The sequence below is a fragment of the Pelobates fuscus genome, chromosome 7 (genome assembly GCF_036172605.1).
Source record: "Pelobates fuscus isolate aPelFus1 chromosome 7, aPelFus1.pri, whole genome shotgun sequence".
In the NCBI taxonomy this organism is placed as follows: domain Eukaryota; kingdom Metazoa; phylum Chordata; class Amphibia; order Anura; family Pelobatidae; genus Pelobates; species Pelobates fuscus.
The window spans coordinates 43,743,137-43,758,252 of record NC_086323.1 but is presented as its reverse complement, the minus strand read 5'-3'; the positions used below and the strand labels follow the sequence as shown (position 1 = coordinate 43,758,252).

At 38.7% G+C, this 15,116-nt stretch overlaps 1 protein-coding gene across 2 annotated transcripts in view; it reads left to right on the top strand.

Moving 5' to 3' along the window:
• The window catches only part of DAB1 (DAB adaptor protein 1), a 626,843-nt gene that overhangs the window by 443,327 nt on the left and 168,400 nt on the right, over positions 1–15,116 (top strand). For both annotated transcript variants that reach the window (XM_063427999.1, XM_063427998.1), the window contains exon 5: positions 11,016–11,217. In XM_063427999.1, the coding sequence (XP_063284069.1) occupies positions 11,151–11,217 (67 nt within the window). In that variant the 5' untranslated portion in view covers positions 11,016–11,150. The remainder of the gene's footprint in view (positions 1–11,015; positions 11,218–15,116) is intronic.

Below are 15,116 nucleotides of genomic sequence, written 5' to 3'. Positions count from 1 at the left end.
AAGAAGTCCAACCAAAGAAAAGGAGCGAAAGTATAATAATAATTATCATCAAAAAAAAAAAAGGGGAGACCTGTGGTCAAGTATGAAATGCAAAAAGCAAGGTGCTGGATATCCTCATAAGATAAGGGATCTGCAGAACAATTCATTTTAGATAATAGTATAGGTAGGATATATTACAATAATAAATGTAATATCCAATTTTCTAAGGATATTTTTAAATTGCTTATTTAAGGTAGTATTTCAAACACACTCCTAGAATGTCATGAAGCAATATGTGATTAAATGTGCAAATAACAATATGCATAGGTAGCAAGATCGACTGCGTGAGGAAGAGAGTAGGCCGACATAAAGCTGGTGGATGTCAAACAATGGAATTTCACGCATTACTACGTTTAGAAATGTTTGATTTTGCACAGTTTGATGTTGTTTTATAGAAATGGTAGTTTTATATTGGCATTGCAGTAACGTCATAGGACGCCTCTAGTTGTATGCTATATGATAACATTATTTCTTTGGTAGGCAATGGCCTGCTATCTTTCCATCTGTCAGTATTTATGTGTAAAAGATAGGATATTTTAGGGATTCTGCTGATGTACCTAGAATAGAGGATAAAACATAGTGCAAATATTGTTTGATACTCAAAGGTAGTGTACTGGTATATATGCACTCACAAATTCCAAATGGATTAGCGTTTTAAAGGTGCCGCCCCACGATGTAGATGGGGGGTATCGATCAGTATTCCTCCTCGAGTGGTAGCCAATGGGGTGTCTGGGTCAGCTAGATGATTCAAAACAGACTCCGACCAAAAGAATCCTTCCAAGGCAATTTATTCACTCATAAAATCAGGAGGTGTACAAAAAAAAATAAAAACAAACAAATATAAAAATAAAACAGGTCACCGGTCCTACGCGTTTCGTCCTTTTAAAGAAGGACTTCCTCAGGGACCTTTTCAATAAAACCAGCAGTGACATGTACAATAGTTGGCAATGGCATCCTAAAAAACGCTAACACAAGAAATCTTATATAGGGCTAGTCCCTCCAAGTCATTGGTGGAATAGTGGGTGTCTTTTTTCCTCTCAAATTCATTCGCTGCCCGGTATTCTCTTCAGGTGTGGATTCTTGCCGGAGATTGCAATTCCTCCTCGTGTAGTTTTCCTATCACTTCCGCATACGTCACGCGTTACGTTCCGGTCACGTGACCCGTATGCGTTCCACACTCGGGAAAAATAACATGGCCGTGCGTTCCACCATAAAAAGAGATGAGTCCATTTATTGCTTGATGGTACTTGAGAATCTAAACGAGAGGGCTGTTATACATTGCATACAAAATACCCATAATGCTAATAAGAACATTAATATGTCCTCTCTAACTTGTAATAAAAACGGAAAAATTTGAAAAAATAAAAAAATGAGTGCAACAGCTTATACCCATAATGCTAATAAGAACATTAATATATCCTCTATAACTTATAATAAAAACGAAAAAGTATGAAAAAATGGATGCAACAACTTCCTATCCAAGTGTGCATACAAATATAATTCTAAAGTTATATATCACAAATTTATCTTATATTATATACCATAAGTAATTAATAGTTTGTGAATTCTTAAAATACCTTTTAAACCAATAGTTCATGTGAATATATAGCTATAATTTTTAAATTTTTCATTTTTCATTTTAAAGTGACATATCCATATTTGCATTTGCATATTGTGTTTGACATAGTTTATTTCTCGTGCCTAATCGCAATCCATAATTGCATGTGCATATAGTGTGCAACATAATTTATTTCTCTTGCCTAATCGTGAAGACTAGTGTGCTCAAATCTCAGAAAAAACTTATCTACATCAGAAGAGAATATATATCTCTCTCTTTAACTCAGTTAATCCAAAAAACAAATGATATCCATATCTACATTCAGTCCCCTTGGTGTAAGGGTGCCCAGTCTATGAATCCAATAGGACTCTCTTTTGGCCAAACGCTTTTCCCTGTTCCCCCCTCTCCAGTGTGGTTGAATTTGTTCCATCCCCATGCACCGTAAACCTTTTAAAAAGAATTGTGGGCAATTGTTGCAATGGAGAGGAACAGAGTGGGTCTCAAGTTTTTTCTTGATGTTGTTAATATGTTCAAGAAGCCTCACTTTTAAACACCTCTTAGTGCGTCCAACATACTGGCTGCCACACGGACACTGAAGCAAATAGACCACAAAGTCCGAGCGGCAGCCAATCCCCGACTTAATGTGAAACTCCTTCCCAGTGGTGGAACTGGTATATGACATAGCTTTGTCTGTATTGACCTGTGAGCAAGCTTTGCAATTCTTGCATCCCTTGAAACCTTTATCGCTCTTTTTGTTTTTAAAGACATTTTTTAGAGCATAACTTGGTGCCAATAAATTTTTTAGATTTTGTTTTTTCCTGTATATAATTTTTGGTTTCTTGGGCAGATGTTCTCCCAAAATAGGGTCCTCCAACAGTATTGGCCAATATTTGCACAAACTCCTCCTAATTTTAGGATGATCTATGTTGTACTGGGTAAAGAAAGATTGTCTGAAATTCTCTTTATGTCTACCAATCGGATTATTTATTAAGAGGTCATTCCTATCTTTTTTAGACATCATATCAATTTCTCTATCTATCCTCTTTTTGCTGTAACCTTTTTGGACAAGTTTGTCAGCCACATGTTTGGCCTGTGTATGGAAATCTTTAATATGGGAACAGTTTCTCCTGACCCTGGTAAGTTGTCCTTTTGTAATCCCTTTCAACCACGGTTGGTGGTGACAGCTGTGTTTATGAACATAGCTGTTTCCATCGGTTGGTTTAAAAAAACACTTTGTTCTGATTTCATTTCCTTCACTAAACAAGGTTAGGTCCAAGAAATTAATTTCCCTGCGGTTCCATATTGGAGAGAGTTTTAAATTGTATTCATTAGAGTTCAAATAATTTACAAAGGTCATAAACTCCAGATCTGACCCCTTCCAGATAATGATGACATCGTCTATATACCTCCGCCATAGGACCAGGTTCTCCACCCAGTCATGCCCCAACCTCACGCAGAGGTCTTCCCACCTGCGCATGTATATGTTGGCATAACTGGGGGCGAACCTGGTACCCATGGCGGTCCCCACTAATTGTAGAAAAAACGACTGATCAAAGAAAAAGTAATTGTGTTCCAGTATGAACTGGATACCAAAAAGTACAAAGGTTTTAAGCCCTGGAGAAATATCTTCATCCCTGTCCAAATAATGGGCAACTGCTTCCAACCCCAAATCGTGACTGATGACTGTATACAGCGAGGTCACATCTAGTGTGGCCCAGCTGTAATCTTCCCGCCATTCCAGATTTTCAACCTCTTGTAAAAATGATTTGGTATCCTTGGTATATGACCATGCCTTTTGCGCATGTTTTTGTAGGTGAAAATCTAGAAAGGCGGACAGATTTGCTGTAATTGATTCAATGCCACTGATTATTGGGCGTCCTGGTGGATTTCTTAAGTTTTTATGGATCTTCGGAATAAAATAAAAAATTGGAATGACTGGAGAAGGATTCCAAAGGTATTCAAAATTCTTTTTAGAAATAATATTTACAGCTCTTGCTTCTTCTAAAAGGGTTTTAAGTTCTGCATTAAAGGCTAGGGTGGGATCACTTTTAAGCTTTTTATATGTCTTCTCATCTGCCAGAATGTTAAAGGCCTCTTGTCGATAATAGTGTTCTGACATAATCACTATCGCTCCACCTTTGTCCGCCTCCTTAATGACAATGTCTTCCCTTGAGGTTAAATTTTTTAATGCTAACTGTTCTCCCTTAGTTAAATTTTGTGCCTCCTTTCCTCCTTTTTGTTTATTCTTTCCTGTCCATTTCTCAAAATCTTTTTCCACTAGACTTTCAAACGTCTCCAAATGGGCCCCTTTGCTTTGTACTGGAAAAAATTTAGACTTTCGTTTGAAACTCTTTTGTATATCATTTTCCTTGACTTCAAAACCTGTCTCAATTGGATTGGGGAACTTCAGAAAATGTCTCGTTACCGTCATAGATCTAATAAATTTTTTCAAATCAATGTACAATTGGAAATCATCCGCTACCTGATTGGGAGCAAATTTCATTCCCTTCTCCAACAGATCAATCTCTTGTTCTGTCAAATTAGATCCGGATAAATTAACTATCCCCCTCTTTAGTTCTTCCCCCAAAGGGTCTAATCCCTCCCTTGTAGTCTCTCCTGATCCTCTGCTCGTTTTCTCTTTTGTGGGGATTCTATGTACAAATTGGAAAACCGATTGGGATGTTCCCACCTTTTCTCTCGGGGACGGAAATAGTTGGTGATCATTTTCTCTTTGGGGGCTCGGGTTCTCCCCTGAAAATTTTCCTCCTCTCTTGAGTCAGAAGTATTTCCTTTCCTATTCTCATCTTGATTTTTGAGGGCCTGTGCATAAGATCCAAACCTTTTTGTGCCTCTATCTGGAGATCTTTCCATACCATTCAAATTCCTATTTACATGACTATTTACATTATCATCGGCTGTTCTTCTAAAAGATGGTCTCCCCTCTCTTTCTGGGGTTCTCTTATGTGTCCCCCTTGTTCTTTCTGGGGTTCCCTTCCTATAATCATTTGATGACTCTCTTTCTCTCACTGGAATTCTCTCTCTGTGATGGATTGGTGGTTTTTTTTTGCCAAAATAATATGGTGCTTTCCTTTCTCTCTCTGGGGTTCTTTTTCTAAAATTCAATGGATTTCTAGTGAATTTTCTTTGGGCATTCGATCTACCTAATCTCTTCCGAGTGACCCTATTTTTAGTTGAAAAGGTATTGTATGTCATGTCCTCTTTATCCCTTAGATATTTATTATTTTTGGTATCTGAAATTTTTTCGTCTAGATTTTTTAATCTTTTGAACATGATTTCCTCTTTCTCTTTAAATTCTGGGTCCTCTCTATTCCCAACTTCTATCTTATCTAAAATTGTCAAATCCTCTTCTGCCTTTGCTTTACTTGCTTTAGAAAAATCTAATAGCAATGTCATTAATTGACAAGAGCAATTAAACAAGATATGGTCCCATTTATTCAAGAATTCCTCATTTTCTAAACCAAACGCTGGGGTTTTATCTATACGGAGCCCTCTTGGAATGAGGCCTTCCCCTAGATAACTCTCCAGAAAAGCAATCTCCCACCATTTTTTTGTTTCCAAGCTTAACAGCTTCTCTTTCTATTTAAAAAATTCCTCTAGCCCTTCCACATATTTCGGTTTGGCTACATTTTTAAACATTGACTCAAATTTTTGAGATCTTGCTTTTTGTATCCTTTGTAAATAGCTGCTGCTATCTGCCATTATATATGATTTGAGAACACAATATGGATATGTATAACAATACTGGGAATACAACAGAAATACAAACAAAATCACCCGTGAAACAAAGTGATTGAAAAAAACTTAACTTCTGGGTACACAGCTCCCAAGGTTATTTCCCAGTTGATAACCGTTTAGTAGAATAGTATTTATGTGTGTCTGTCCTTCAGTCTGTCAGTCCATCTGTCTTTCTGTCCAACTGTCTTTAAATCCAATTGGAATTTAAAGAGGCAATTGATTTTTTTTAAAAACCTTTCTACTATTGCCTTATTCCATTTATAGCATGCTCATGTTGTGGTGGCTGAGGCGTTTCCAAGTAGCCACCACCATCTTCTTCTTTGGCCCCTTTGCATTTCACCTGCTGAGATCCGCATCATTGCTGCTATCTTGCACATGAGCATGTACAATAAGGAATTTTACCCTGGCATGTATATACTACTCAGTAGTAACATATCAGCTTTGAAGGAACACTATAGGGTCAGGAACACAAACATGTATTCCTGACCCTATAGTGTTAAAGCCACCATCTACCCCTGTGGCGAAACCGACCTCGCCACGTGTCCTTGGAGGGGGCTGCTTGCCCGCCTCTTGCCTTTGGACTATGGCCCTGCAGGTTAAACTGTTTATTTTCCCTGCAGAAAGGCTTATTCGTGTGATCTGAGTGCCATTCATCTAATAATGTGCAGTCAGATCAAAGCTATCTGGGGATATGTAGAAATGTGTGTTTTATGTACTAAATGTATCAGTATGTAATTGTATGTCTTTTACTGTCTTTTTGTCTGCCATGTGGGTAATGGAGTTTGGCTCTGTCTTTGGAGATAATTAGATTCCTTCTCCAATTATCTCCAGGGCAGAAGTGAGGAAGCCAGGATGCGTTGTGGGGATGTTTTACTTTTACTGTTTGAGCCAGGGGGAACAAAAGATACTTTTACTAACTTTTGAACCCCATGTCTGATTCATGCCATTTTTTTATATGTTATTCCCCTGAATGGATTGATTGTGAATATGTATTTTTATGCGAATGTGATGTATATTTTGGGAGTTATGAATGTTGTGTAAAAACTGTATTTTCCCTACCTATGATAATTGTATTTTCCTGTGTGTACAGATAATTAGTTTACAGGTAGAGGGGAGGGCTATGTGTGGGATGTAACTATTGTGTGATTGGTTAATGTACGTTACTGTGTGTGTCCCTCCCCTTCATGGGAGCACCTAATAAAAAGGGCTGCAAGCTAGCAGCCAGGGAGTTCTATTTTTACCCTCAACTTGAGTCCTGTCTCTTATTGGGGGAATCTGCTACAAGGGATTGCTATGCTAGGCATATTCCCTTGCTATAATCACTGAGCTCTTGTAAGAGCTTGTTCCTGCTTCGTTCTGAAGGGAGATAGCTGCAGCCTGCGGTGCTTATGGTGTCTGGTGGAGTGCTTGGAGTCCTCTGGAAGCGCTAGGAGCATCCATTAACGGAGGTACCCAGTCGGGGTGCCAGTGGATCCGTTACAACCCCCTTCCCCCAATCCCCTCCTTGCCTCCCTAAAAATAGTAAAATCTTAATGGTATTCAAGTCTGCACCTGCTGCCTCTACTGGCTCTGCCCCTGATATGCCTGCTGTCTGCTGGTGGTTAGAGCCAATTAAAATGCCCCCCTCCCCCCCCCCCCCCCCAGGAAGCACCTCTAGTAGACATCTGAGGAGTGGCCAGTGGAGTTATAGTCTGTAATGTAAACATTCAAAACACAGTTTTACATGAAAAAGTCTGAAGGGAATGATTATACTCACCAGAACAAATACAATAATCTGTGTTCTGGTGACTATAGTGTCCCTTTAAGTTTAAATATAACGTTTTCCTAATGCATGACATATTATGCTGAGCAGGCAGAATCCTGCTTTTTCTGGCCCATGTAGGCTACTCTGGTTGGCAAGTCACTGATATGGTCTCATTTTTAGATGGCAAAATAATTAGAAAGGATCCAAAGTAGGTTTTCTTTGACTAATTACAAAGAAAGTCTAAACCCACTTCCTGGTACCTTCACTGCTGGTTGCTTAGGCATGTGCAGATTTGCCTGATAAGCAGTGATTGACTGTCTACGTGAAACACAGTGTACCTCCAAGTTTATGCTGCTTTTACTTGGCTCGGGTTTGTTATAGGAATTTAAAGTTTGCGTCTATCAGTGATGTGAAATGTTCAATATTAGCCTTAAACTTTTCACTTTCATCTCAAAATTCTTTTCACTTTCATCTAGAATGTCGAGTCCCTTTTTGTAATTAAGTGGCCAAGCCCCCAGGACCACATGATGATATTACCTTATGTAAGCCATAATTGTGCCTACAGGATGAGACTTATTGCACAATTTTCTGTGTATCCGTTACCAAGTCTATTTCAACATTTTAAGACAGATTGTGTGTTAAAAAAGATACTGACTTTCACAGCCAGAATAAAATCTGTTCTGTTTTTATAATTTAAAATGCTAAATATTCAGACAACTTGCTGTTACTGTGTATTACTTGCCAGGAACCTGTGATTTTTCTTGTTTTTTTACATGGGGGAATCAGCATGATAAAAATGCACTAAAGTTATTAATATTAATATTATGTTTACATATATATATCACTATAACATAATAAGAAATAGCCACATTTTTTTTAAATTATTTAATTGTATTATCTTTCTTAAAGAGACTCCCTAAACTGCAATTAACCCATTATTTTCAAAATATTATATAGATAATGCATACAAAGAAAACTCAGATGTAAAGATCCTGCACATGCTGCTAATTCCCAAGGTATGCGAGTTCTGCAATTGGCTCTCACCAAACCAGGAAGTAACTTAGCACACTTTACTTTCAATAGCACTGCTAATCTTACTACAAGACCACTGCATGCAATTTAGTTGTCAGCTTCCTGCCATAAAATTCATGACAGCATACACAGCAGGCTGTCTGAGGGGTGGGCAAGAGGGAAGAAAAGGTAGGCCGATTTAGCAAAACTAAGTTCTGTAAACTAGTATAAATAACAAAATACTACGTTCAGAGGCCAGAAACATATCCAAAAAACGCAAAAAGTATAAAAAGATGAACAATCTGTATGGTCTTATCGTTATGAGAGTTTAGCCAGGTGGGTTCTCATCCCACAATGCACACAGTCAGGTCAATGGTGCTGGGTCCAATCAACAGGACAGATGGTCCGAACTCAAATGTGAGGATTAAAAGTCATTACTTTAAATACATGTATCACATCAATGCAAAGAAAAATAAAATATGTGGGGGAGTTGCAAACGCCTTTGTGCCAAGGGCACGTCCTCAGAGACCTCCAGCCTAGTAAGGTTATATCAGTGCAGAGTAATTACAGCAAAACACACAGGATCAACAAGCAACTAGCACAAGATACAAACAAGAACATTAACTAAACGGATGAAAGTGTAAGATACTGTCGACTTCAAAATAGATTCAGGAAACAAAGTAGCAGCACTGGATCGAATGTCCACAATATGAAACTGTTACTAAAAGGCCTAATACAGTACGAGTAACATGGAGAAAGTAGCCCGGGAGAATTGACCAACTACCAACAATAACCTAATACCCTAATATACAAAGAAAGTAAACAAAAGACAAAAGAAAAATAAATACATACAAATCTAAAATCTAAAAAAATACTGTTAAAAAAGAGAAAGTAAGTCTAAACAAAATAGAGCATAACATAAATGTTCTTAGTACTTTACCATCAGAAAAGTTTTTTTATAATCAGTGTCTAAATCTGGAATTCAAATCCTACTCTTTGTTGAGGGCTTAAAGGACCACTATAGTGTCAGGAAAACAAACTCATTCTCCTGGCACTATAGGGTCTTTAGGTCCCCCCCACCCTCAGGGTCCCCCTCCCGCCAGGTGGTTGAAAGGGTTATTCGCGTACCTTTCTCCAGCGTCTGGCTTTCCCAATGCTTCCCTATGGACGTCAGCGTCTTCTCACAATGATTTTCACAGTGAGAAGCCTGGAAGCGCCTCTAGCGGTTGTCAATGAGACAGCCACTAGAGGCTGGATTAACCCTTTTGTAAACATAGCAGTTTCTCTGAAACTGCTGTGTTTACAGCTGCAGGGTTAACCCTAGATGGACCTGGCACCCAGACCACTTCAATGAGCTGGAGTGGTCTGGGTGCCTATAGTGGTCCTTTAAGAATTAAAAAAATAAAAATCTAACAAACCCTGTAAATAAAATTAACTAGGTCAGCATAAATGACAAACCCCCGAACACTTGCTGTAATTATATAGGTACAATTATAATACAAGAATAGAAAATAATAAAAGCAGCTACAGGTACAATTATAATATAAGAATAAAAAATAATAAAAGCAGCTTACCAAAAACGAACAGAGGGGTATTTTAAATAAGTTTGCGCTAGTAATAAATAAATTATATGATATATTGTAAACAATAAAACATTTTTTTTTTAAATTGAATGCCAGCACATATAATACTCCTCATGTGCTCTCTAGTACATAACTCAAAAATCGAGTTAGCTTCTCATAATTTACACTTTTCTTGGACAGTATCACCTCTGATGGAGATAGAATATCTCTCAATACCTTGAAGAAAAAAAACATATACTGGAACTTAACCTATACATTGCACCAATCATGAAATATCCAATAGCAAATGGAACGGTTTATATAAATACTTGTTTGACGTTTGCTTATTATTTGAAACCTTTGGGTCACTTGCTGAACACACATTTCTCCTCTAGCTGCCAATAATATAATCACTATAATATTTATTGCTTTTTATTATTCACATTGCTTGTTAGAGTTACAAAATGTTCATTATTTTCAGTCCTTACAAGATATTCTTTTTGTATTGGATTGTCTAGACAAAAACACAAAACAAAAAAAAAACAGTTTGACAAGAAGTGATACTGATGAATACTGATTTAAAAAAAATAATCTTTTAGAATAGTCCATAGTTTTGTTTTATTTCAAACACCTTGCATCAAATTTGTGCAAGAAAAAAACAATTGGTGGTTTGGTACGATGAATGTGTTAGTTTCAAAATGTACTGTCCATCTAGCATATCTTCCAAGTGTCTCTATTTAGGAAGGACAGTACATGTTTTGGGTTCCTAATGTATCCTTTTGTAGAAGCTTGATATTCTTGGTGTGTTTGAATGTATAGTAGAGTTAACAGCAATAATACTCAGTAACCTGTCTTTAAACTTAAAAAAATATGTTTAGAAAATAGTCCGTGTAAATAAGATACATTGTTCTTGTTCGAAATTAAATTTTTGATAAATAGTTACTAATAAGTCATTTAATATTCCTCGGAACAGCCCTGTCCCTGGCCACAACCCTACTCACACCCCTAAATGAAAGTGTCCCTCTTTGTCCATTTGAAATGTGGGGAGGTATGGTGGGATCAGCCACAAGCTGTCCTAATATGTTGCTAGGTATAGACAGCCCTTACTTGTAGCAGATATGTATGATAGTTAGAAGTTGGGAAGACTTAAGTTGTGAAGTATTACTTTGACCAATGTCAGTTAGCTATAACAGTGGGTGACAGAAAATTATGTTTCCCAAGAACAAAGGACGAGCCTAGATTTGATCCTCTTCTGTTAAATAATTCTAACTGTATTATCCTGACAACTTTTTTGTGGCAATGTGTTTTTTTTACTAACATGGTTATTTGTCCTCTTTTCTTGCAGCTCACTAAAGCAATGACTGGGATATGTGATTTGGGATATTGTATATAAAGGCTAAGCTATTTTGTTGGAGAAGAGTTCTAAATGAGCCTGACTGAGACACTGGATCTGTGTGAAGACGACTAAGGATATAATAGGATGTCAACTGAGACAGAACTCCAAGTGGCTGTTAAACCCAGCTCGAAAAAGGAATCAAAAAAGAAAGGTACGTCTCACTTTGTGCTTTCATGCGGTACCAGGTCACCTGGCAGCATCGTCAAAGAAGCCTACTGAAAGTTCTAAATGATATGAAAAAGTTCTTTACTGATGTGAAAGAGTTAGGATAACATTATCTTAAGTAAAATTCATGTACAAAAAGAGGGCTGAATTTATAAAATATGGAATCGATGCTTTAGAGACAGATGTTCTTGATCATGGCAAACTTGTTTAGACATTTTTGTATAATTACACTTCAAACGGCACACTTGTTGAGAAGCTCGATACTTGGCTAAACTGTATTAAAGTTGATGTGTGGATGCTGGTCCTTTTTGGCAGGTGTGTCAGTGCTCACTCCCACCCAATTATTGTTGCGATCAAAAAGAAAAAAAATGGGGTGGTAAGGACTAATAGTAAATTTATGTTAGAAATAAACATTGTGTCTGTCTTAGTGTATTTATTATACCCATGTTTTCCTTCCCCTCTTATAGATGGCTATAGATGCTCCAGAGAGGATAAGCAACTAACCATGTTAAATTGTTGGGACATTTTTCAAAAATGCCAATTTCCTTGATATAAATCTCTTGTATAGTCTTTGTGTTGTGCCATTGGAGCCTGTATGTTCTAAGACATGTCTGCATATTGTTCTGTCTAGTAGGGCTCTTACTTGGTGATAGTATCAGGGGTGGAATCATATCTTTCTATTGTATTTGTTGTTTCCCAAATACATGGATCTATAGGTTTATGGTGTTAATGAGCAGTAATCTCATTGAGTACATGGAGGTATTGAGTACATGGAGTTAAGTGAACTGTGCCCAAAAAGCCAAGGGCAAAACCTAACCATTTTTAAACTTCACCAGTCATTACTGTCAAAAGGAGGTTAAGGTAGGAAGGACAATTACAGCTAATAGTTCTCCTCTTGAATAGTATAACACTTTTAAAATAACACTTCAAGCATGATAAATTGATTATGGCCCCCAATGTAAGTAGTTAAACCATTTGCTGATGACTTGACTTCTTAAGTAGGGCTTCCCTGTTCCACTTCCATTATATTACACATGCTCTGGTCTAAAAAGTATTGCAAAAATATAAAAGGTGAGGAGTCACCAATGGCATATATCTGCTGGTTTCCCAGGCCAGATTTACCCTCTGTGCTGCCCCAAGGCCAGTTGTGTCAGTGCACCCTGGCCCTTCATATATACATTGATATGAAGTATGGTGTGATTCAGTGGGTCGATGCGACTCATTTCGGGTATGATTTAATAGTAAACATGACTAAGTGGGTTATTGGATGGCAATATGTAACAGGTTCGGTGGGTAAGTTACATCTGATGTAGCCCAGTGTGTGAATGTGATAGGGCGAGTGGGAAGGATTGGGAGATGAAGTGGGCCTAAGGCACTTGGTGGGTGGTAGAATATGACTAGTTCAGAGTATGTGGATGGGTGGGCGGCTGGATGGCAATGTATGAATGGGTGAAGTAAGGTAAGTTCTGTGTGAATGTGTCATGTTGTTGGCTGTAAATGACAAGTAGGTGAAGGGGATATATGACTGGGAGTTTATGTGCAAGTGATGTGAAAGTGAAGTGGAGATATGTTACAAGATGAATGAGTGTAAGTAAATGGTAGTGAACTGGCAATGTGTAATTCGAGGTGTGTGTAAGTGGCTGGGAATTGAGCTGGGGGTATGTAATTGGAGGTGTGTGTAAGTTGCTGGGAATTAAGCTGGGGTATGTCATTGGAGGTGTGTGTAAGTTGCTGGGAATTAAGCTGGGGTATGTCATTGGAGGTGTGTGTAAGTTGCTGGGAATTAAGCTGGGGTATGTCATTGGAGGTGTGTGTAAGTTGCTGGGAATTAAGCTGGGGTATGTCATTGGAGGGGTGTGTAAGTTGCTGGGAATTAAGCTGGGGTATGTCATTGGAGGGGTGTGTAAGTTGCTGGGAATTAAGCTGGGGGTATGTAATTGGAGGTGTGTGTGTAAGTGGCTGGGAATTAAGCTGGGGTATGTCATTGGAGGTGTGTGTAAGTTGCTGGGAATTAAGCTGGGGTATGTCATTGGAGGTGTGTGTAAGTTGCTGGGAATTAAGCTGGGGTATGTCATTGGAGGTGTGTGTAAGTTGCTGGGAATTAAGCTGGGGTATGTCATTGGAGGGGTGTGTAAGTTGCTGGGAATTAAGCTGGGGTATGTCATTGGAGGGGTGTGTAAGTTGCTGGGAATTAAGCTGGGGGTATGTAATTGGAGGTGTGTGTGTAAGTGGCTGGGAATTAAGCTGGGGTATGTCATTGGAGGTGTGTGTAAGTTGCTGGGAATTAAGCTGGGGTATGTCATTGGAGGTGTGTGTAAGTTGCTGGGAATTAAGCTGGGGTATGTCATTGGAGGTGTGTGTAAGTTGCTGGGAATTAAGCTGGGGTATGTCATTGGAGGGGTGTGTAAGTTGCTGGGAATTAAGCTGGGGTATGTCATTGGAGGGGTGTGTAAGTTGCTGGGAATTAAGCTGGGGGTATGTAATTGGAGGTGTGTGTGTAAGTGGCTGGGAATTAAGCTGGGGTATGTCATTGGAGGTGTGTGTAAGTTGCTGGGAATTAAGCTGGGGTATGTCATTGGAGGTGTGTGTAAGTTGCTGGGAATTAAGCTGGGGTATGTCATTGGAGGGGTGTGTAAGTTGCTGGGAATTAAGCTGGGGGTATGTCATTGGAGGTGTGTGTAAATTGCTGGGAATTAAGCTGGGGGTATGTCATTGGAGGTGTGTGTAAATTGCTGGGAATTAAGCTGGGGGTATGTAATTGGAGGTGTGTGTGTAAGTGGCTGGGAAATGAGCTGGGGGTATGTAATTGGAAATGTGTGCAAGTGACTGGTGGAGAGGTGTGTGTGTGTGTGTGTGTGTGTGTGTGTGCGCGCGCGCCTTGGAAGGCAACTGGAGATTTTGTGACAGGCTGGGAGTGCAATAATAAAGATGAAGATTATTAAAAGGACTCTTGAAATACCGAAATTACTTTATCTTAAAAATCAAAAATGGTTTTGGTGTGTATGACCCTTTTGCCTAGCAATTTATTTTTTTATTTTAAAGGTTCATTTTAAACTGTGTGTGAATGTACGGTATATTTGTGTGAAGTGTGGGCATGTGAATATGGGGTATATTTTTGCACAGTGTTATATGTGTGAATTTAGTGGTGTATTTTTTCAGAGTGTCAGTGTTTTATTTGTGTGCATGTATGCGGGTGTGTTTGTGCATTGTGTTTCCAGCCCCCATCCACCCTCATCTATCTCTTTCCATCCTCCTCTGTTTATTATTCTTTCCCTCACATGTTCCCCTTTTACCACTTGTACCCTCTCCCAATATTCCTCCTTTCTCCACTTGTTCACCTACTCTCGTACCCCTTTTTTCTTACTTGTTTCCTTACTTACATTTATCTCCACACTGCCTCACCTTTCTTATCACACCGATTGCCAACTTGCTCCCCCTTATCTCTGCTTCTTCCCCCACTTGTGTCCCTCTTCTAATAACCCCCCTCTCCCCCCACAAGTGCACACTTTATTGCTGCCCAACAGTGTAGGATTTGTAGCATGACACCAGTACAGGAGGTCAGATGGATGATGATTTTGAAGTCATCTCCACATTCTCTTCTGTAATTAATTTGGCTGTCTGCCATGATGAGAGGGACTGCTTCCACAGGTGCTGGATGTGAAGGATAAAGCGCTATTTCTCTTCTCATACGAGCACATTGTTGACTCCCACCATACTACTAATGATAAGGCTGTGATCACACACACCCATCTCCTACTTGTCACATTGAGACAATGTTGATTGCCTCAATTTGAGTACTTTAGACCACTTTTTACATAAATTTCACCCAATATAATGATGACTGACATATACTGGTAATCAAGTATAATATTTTAGAAATAAACA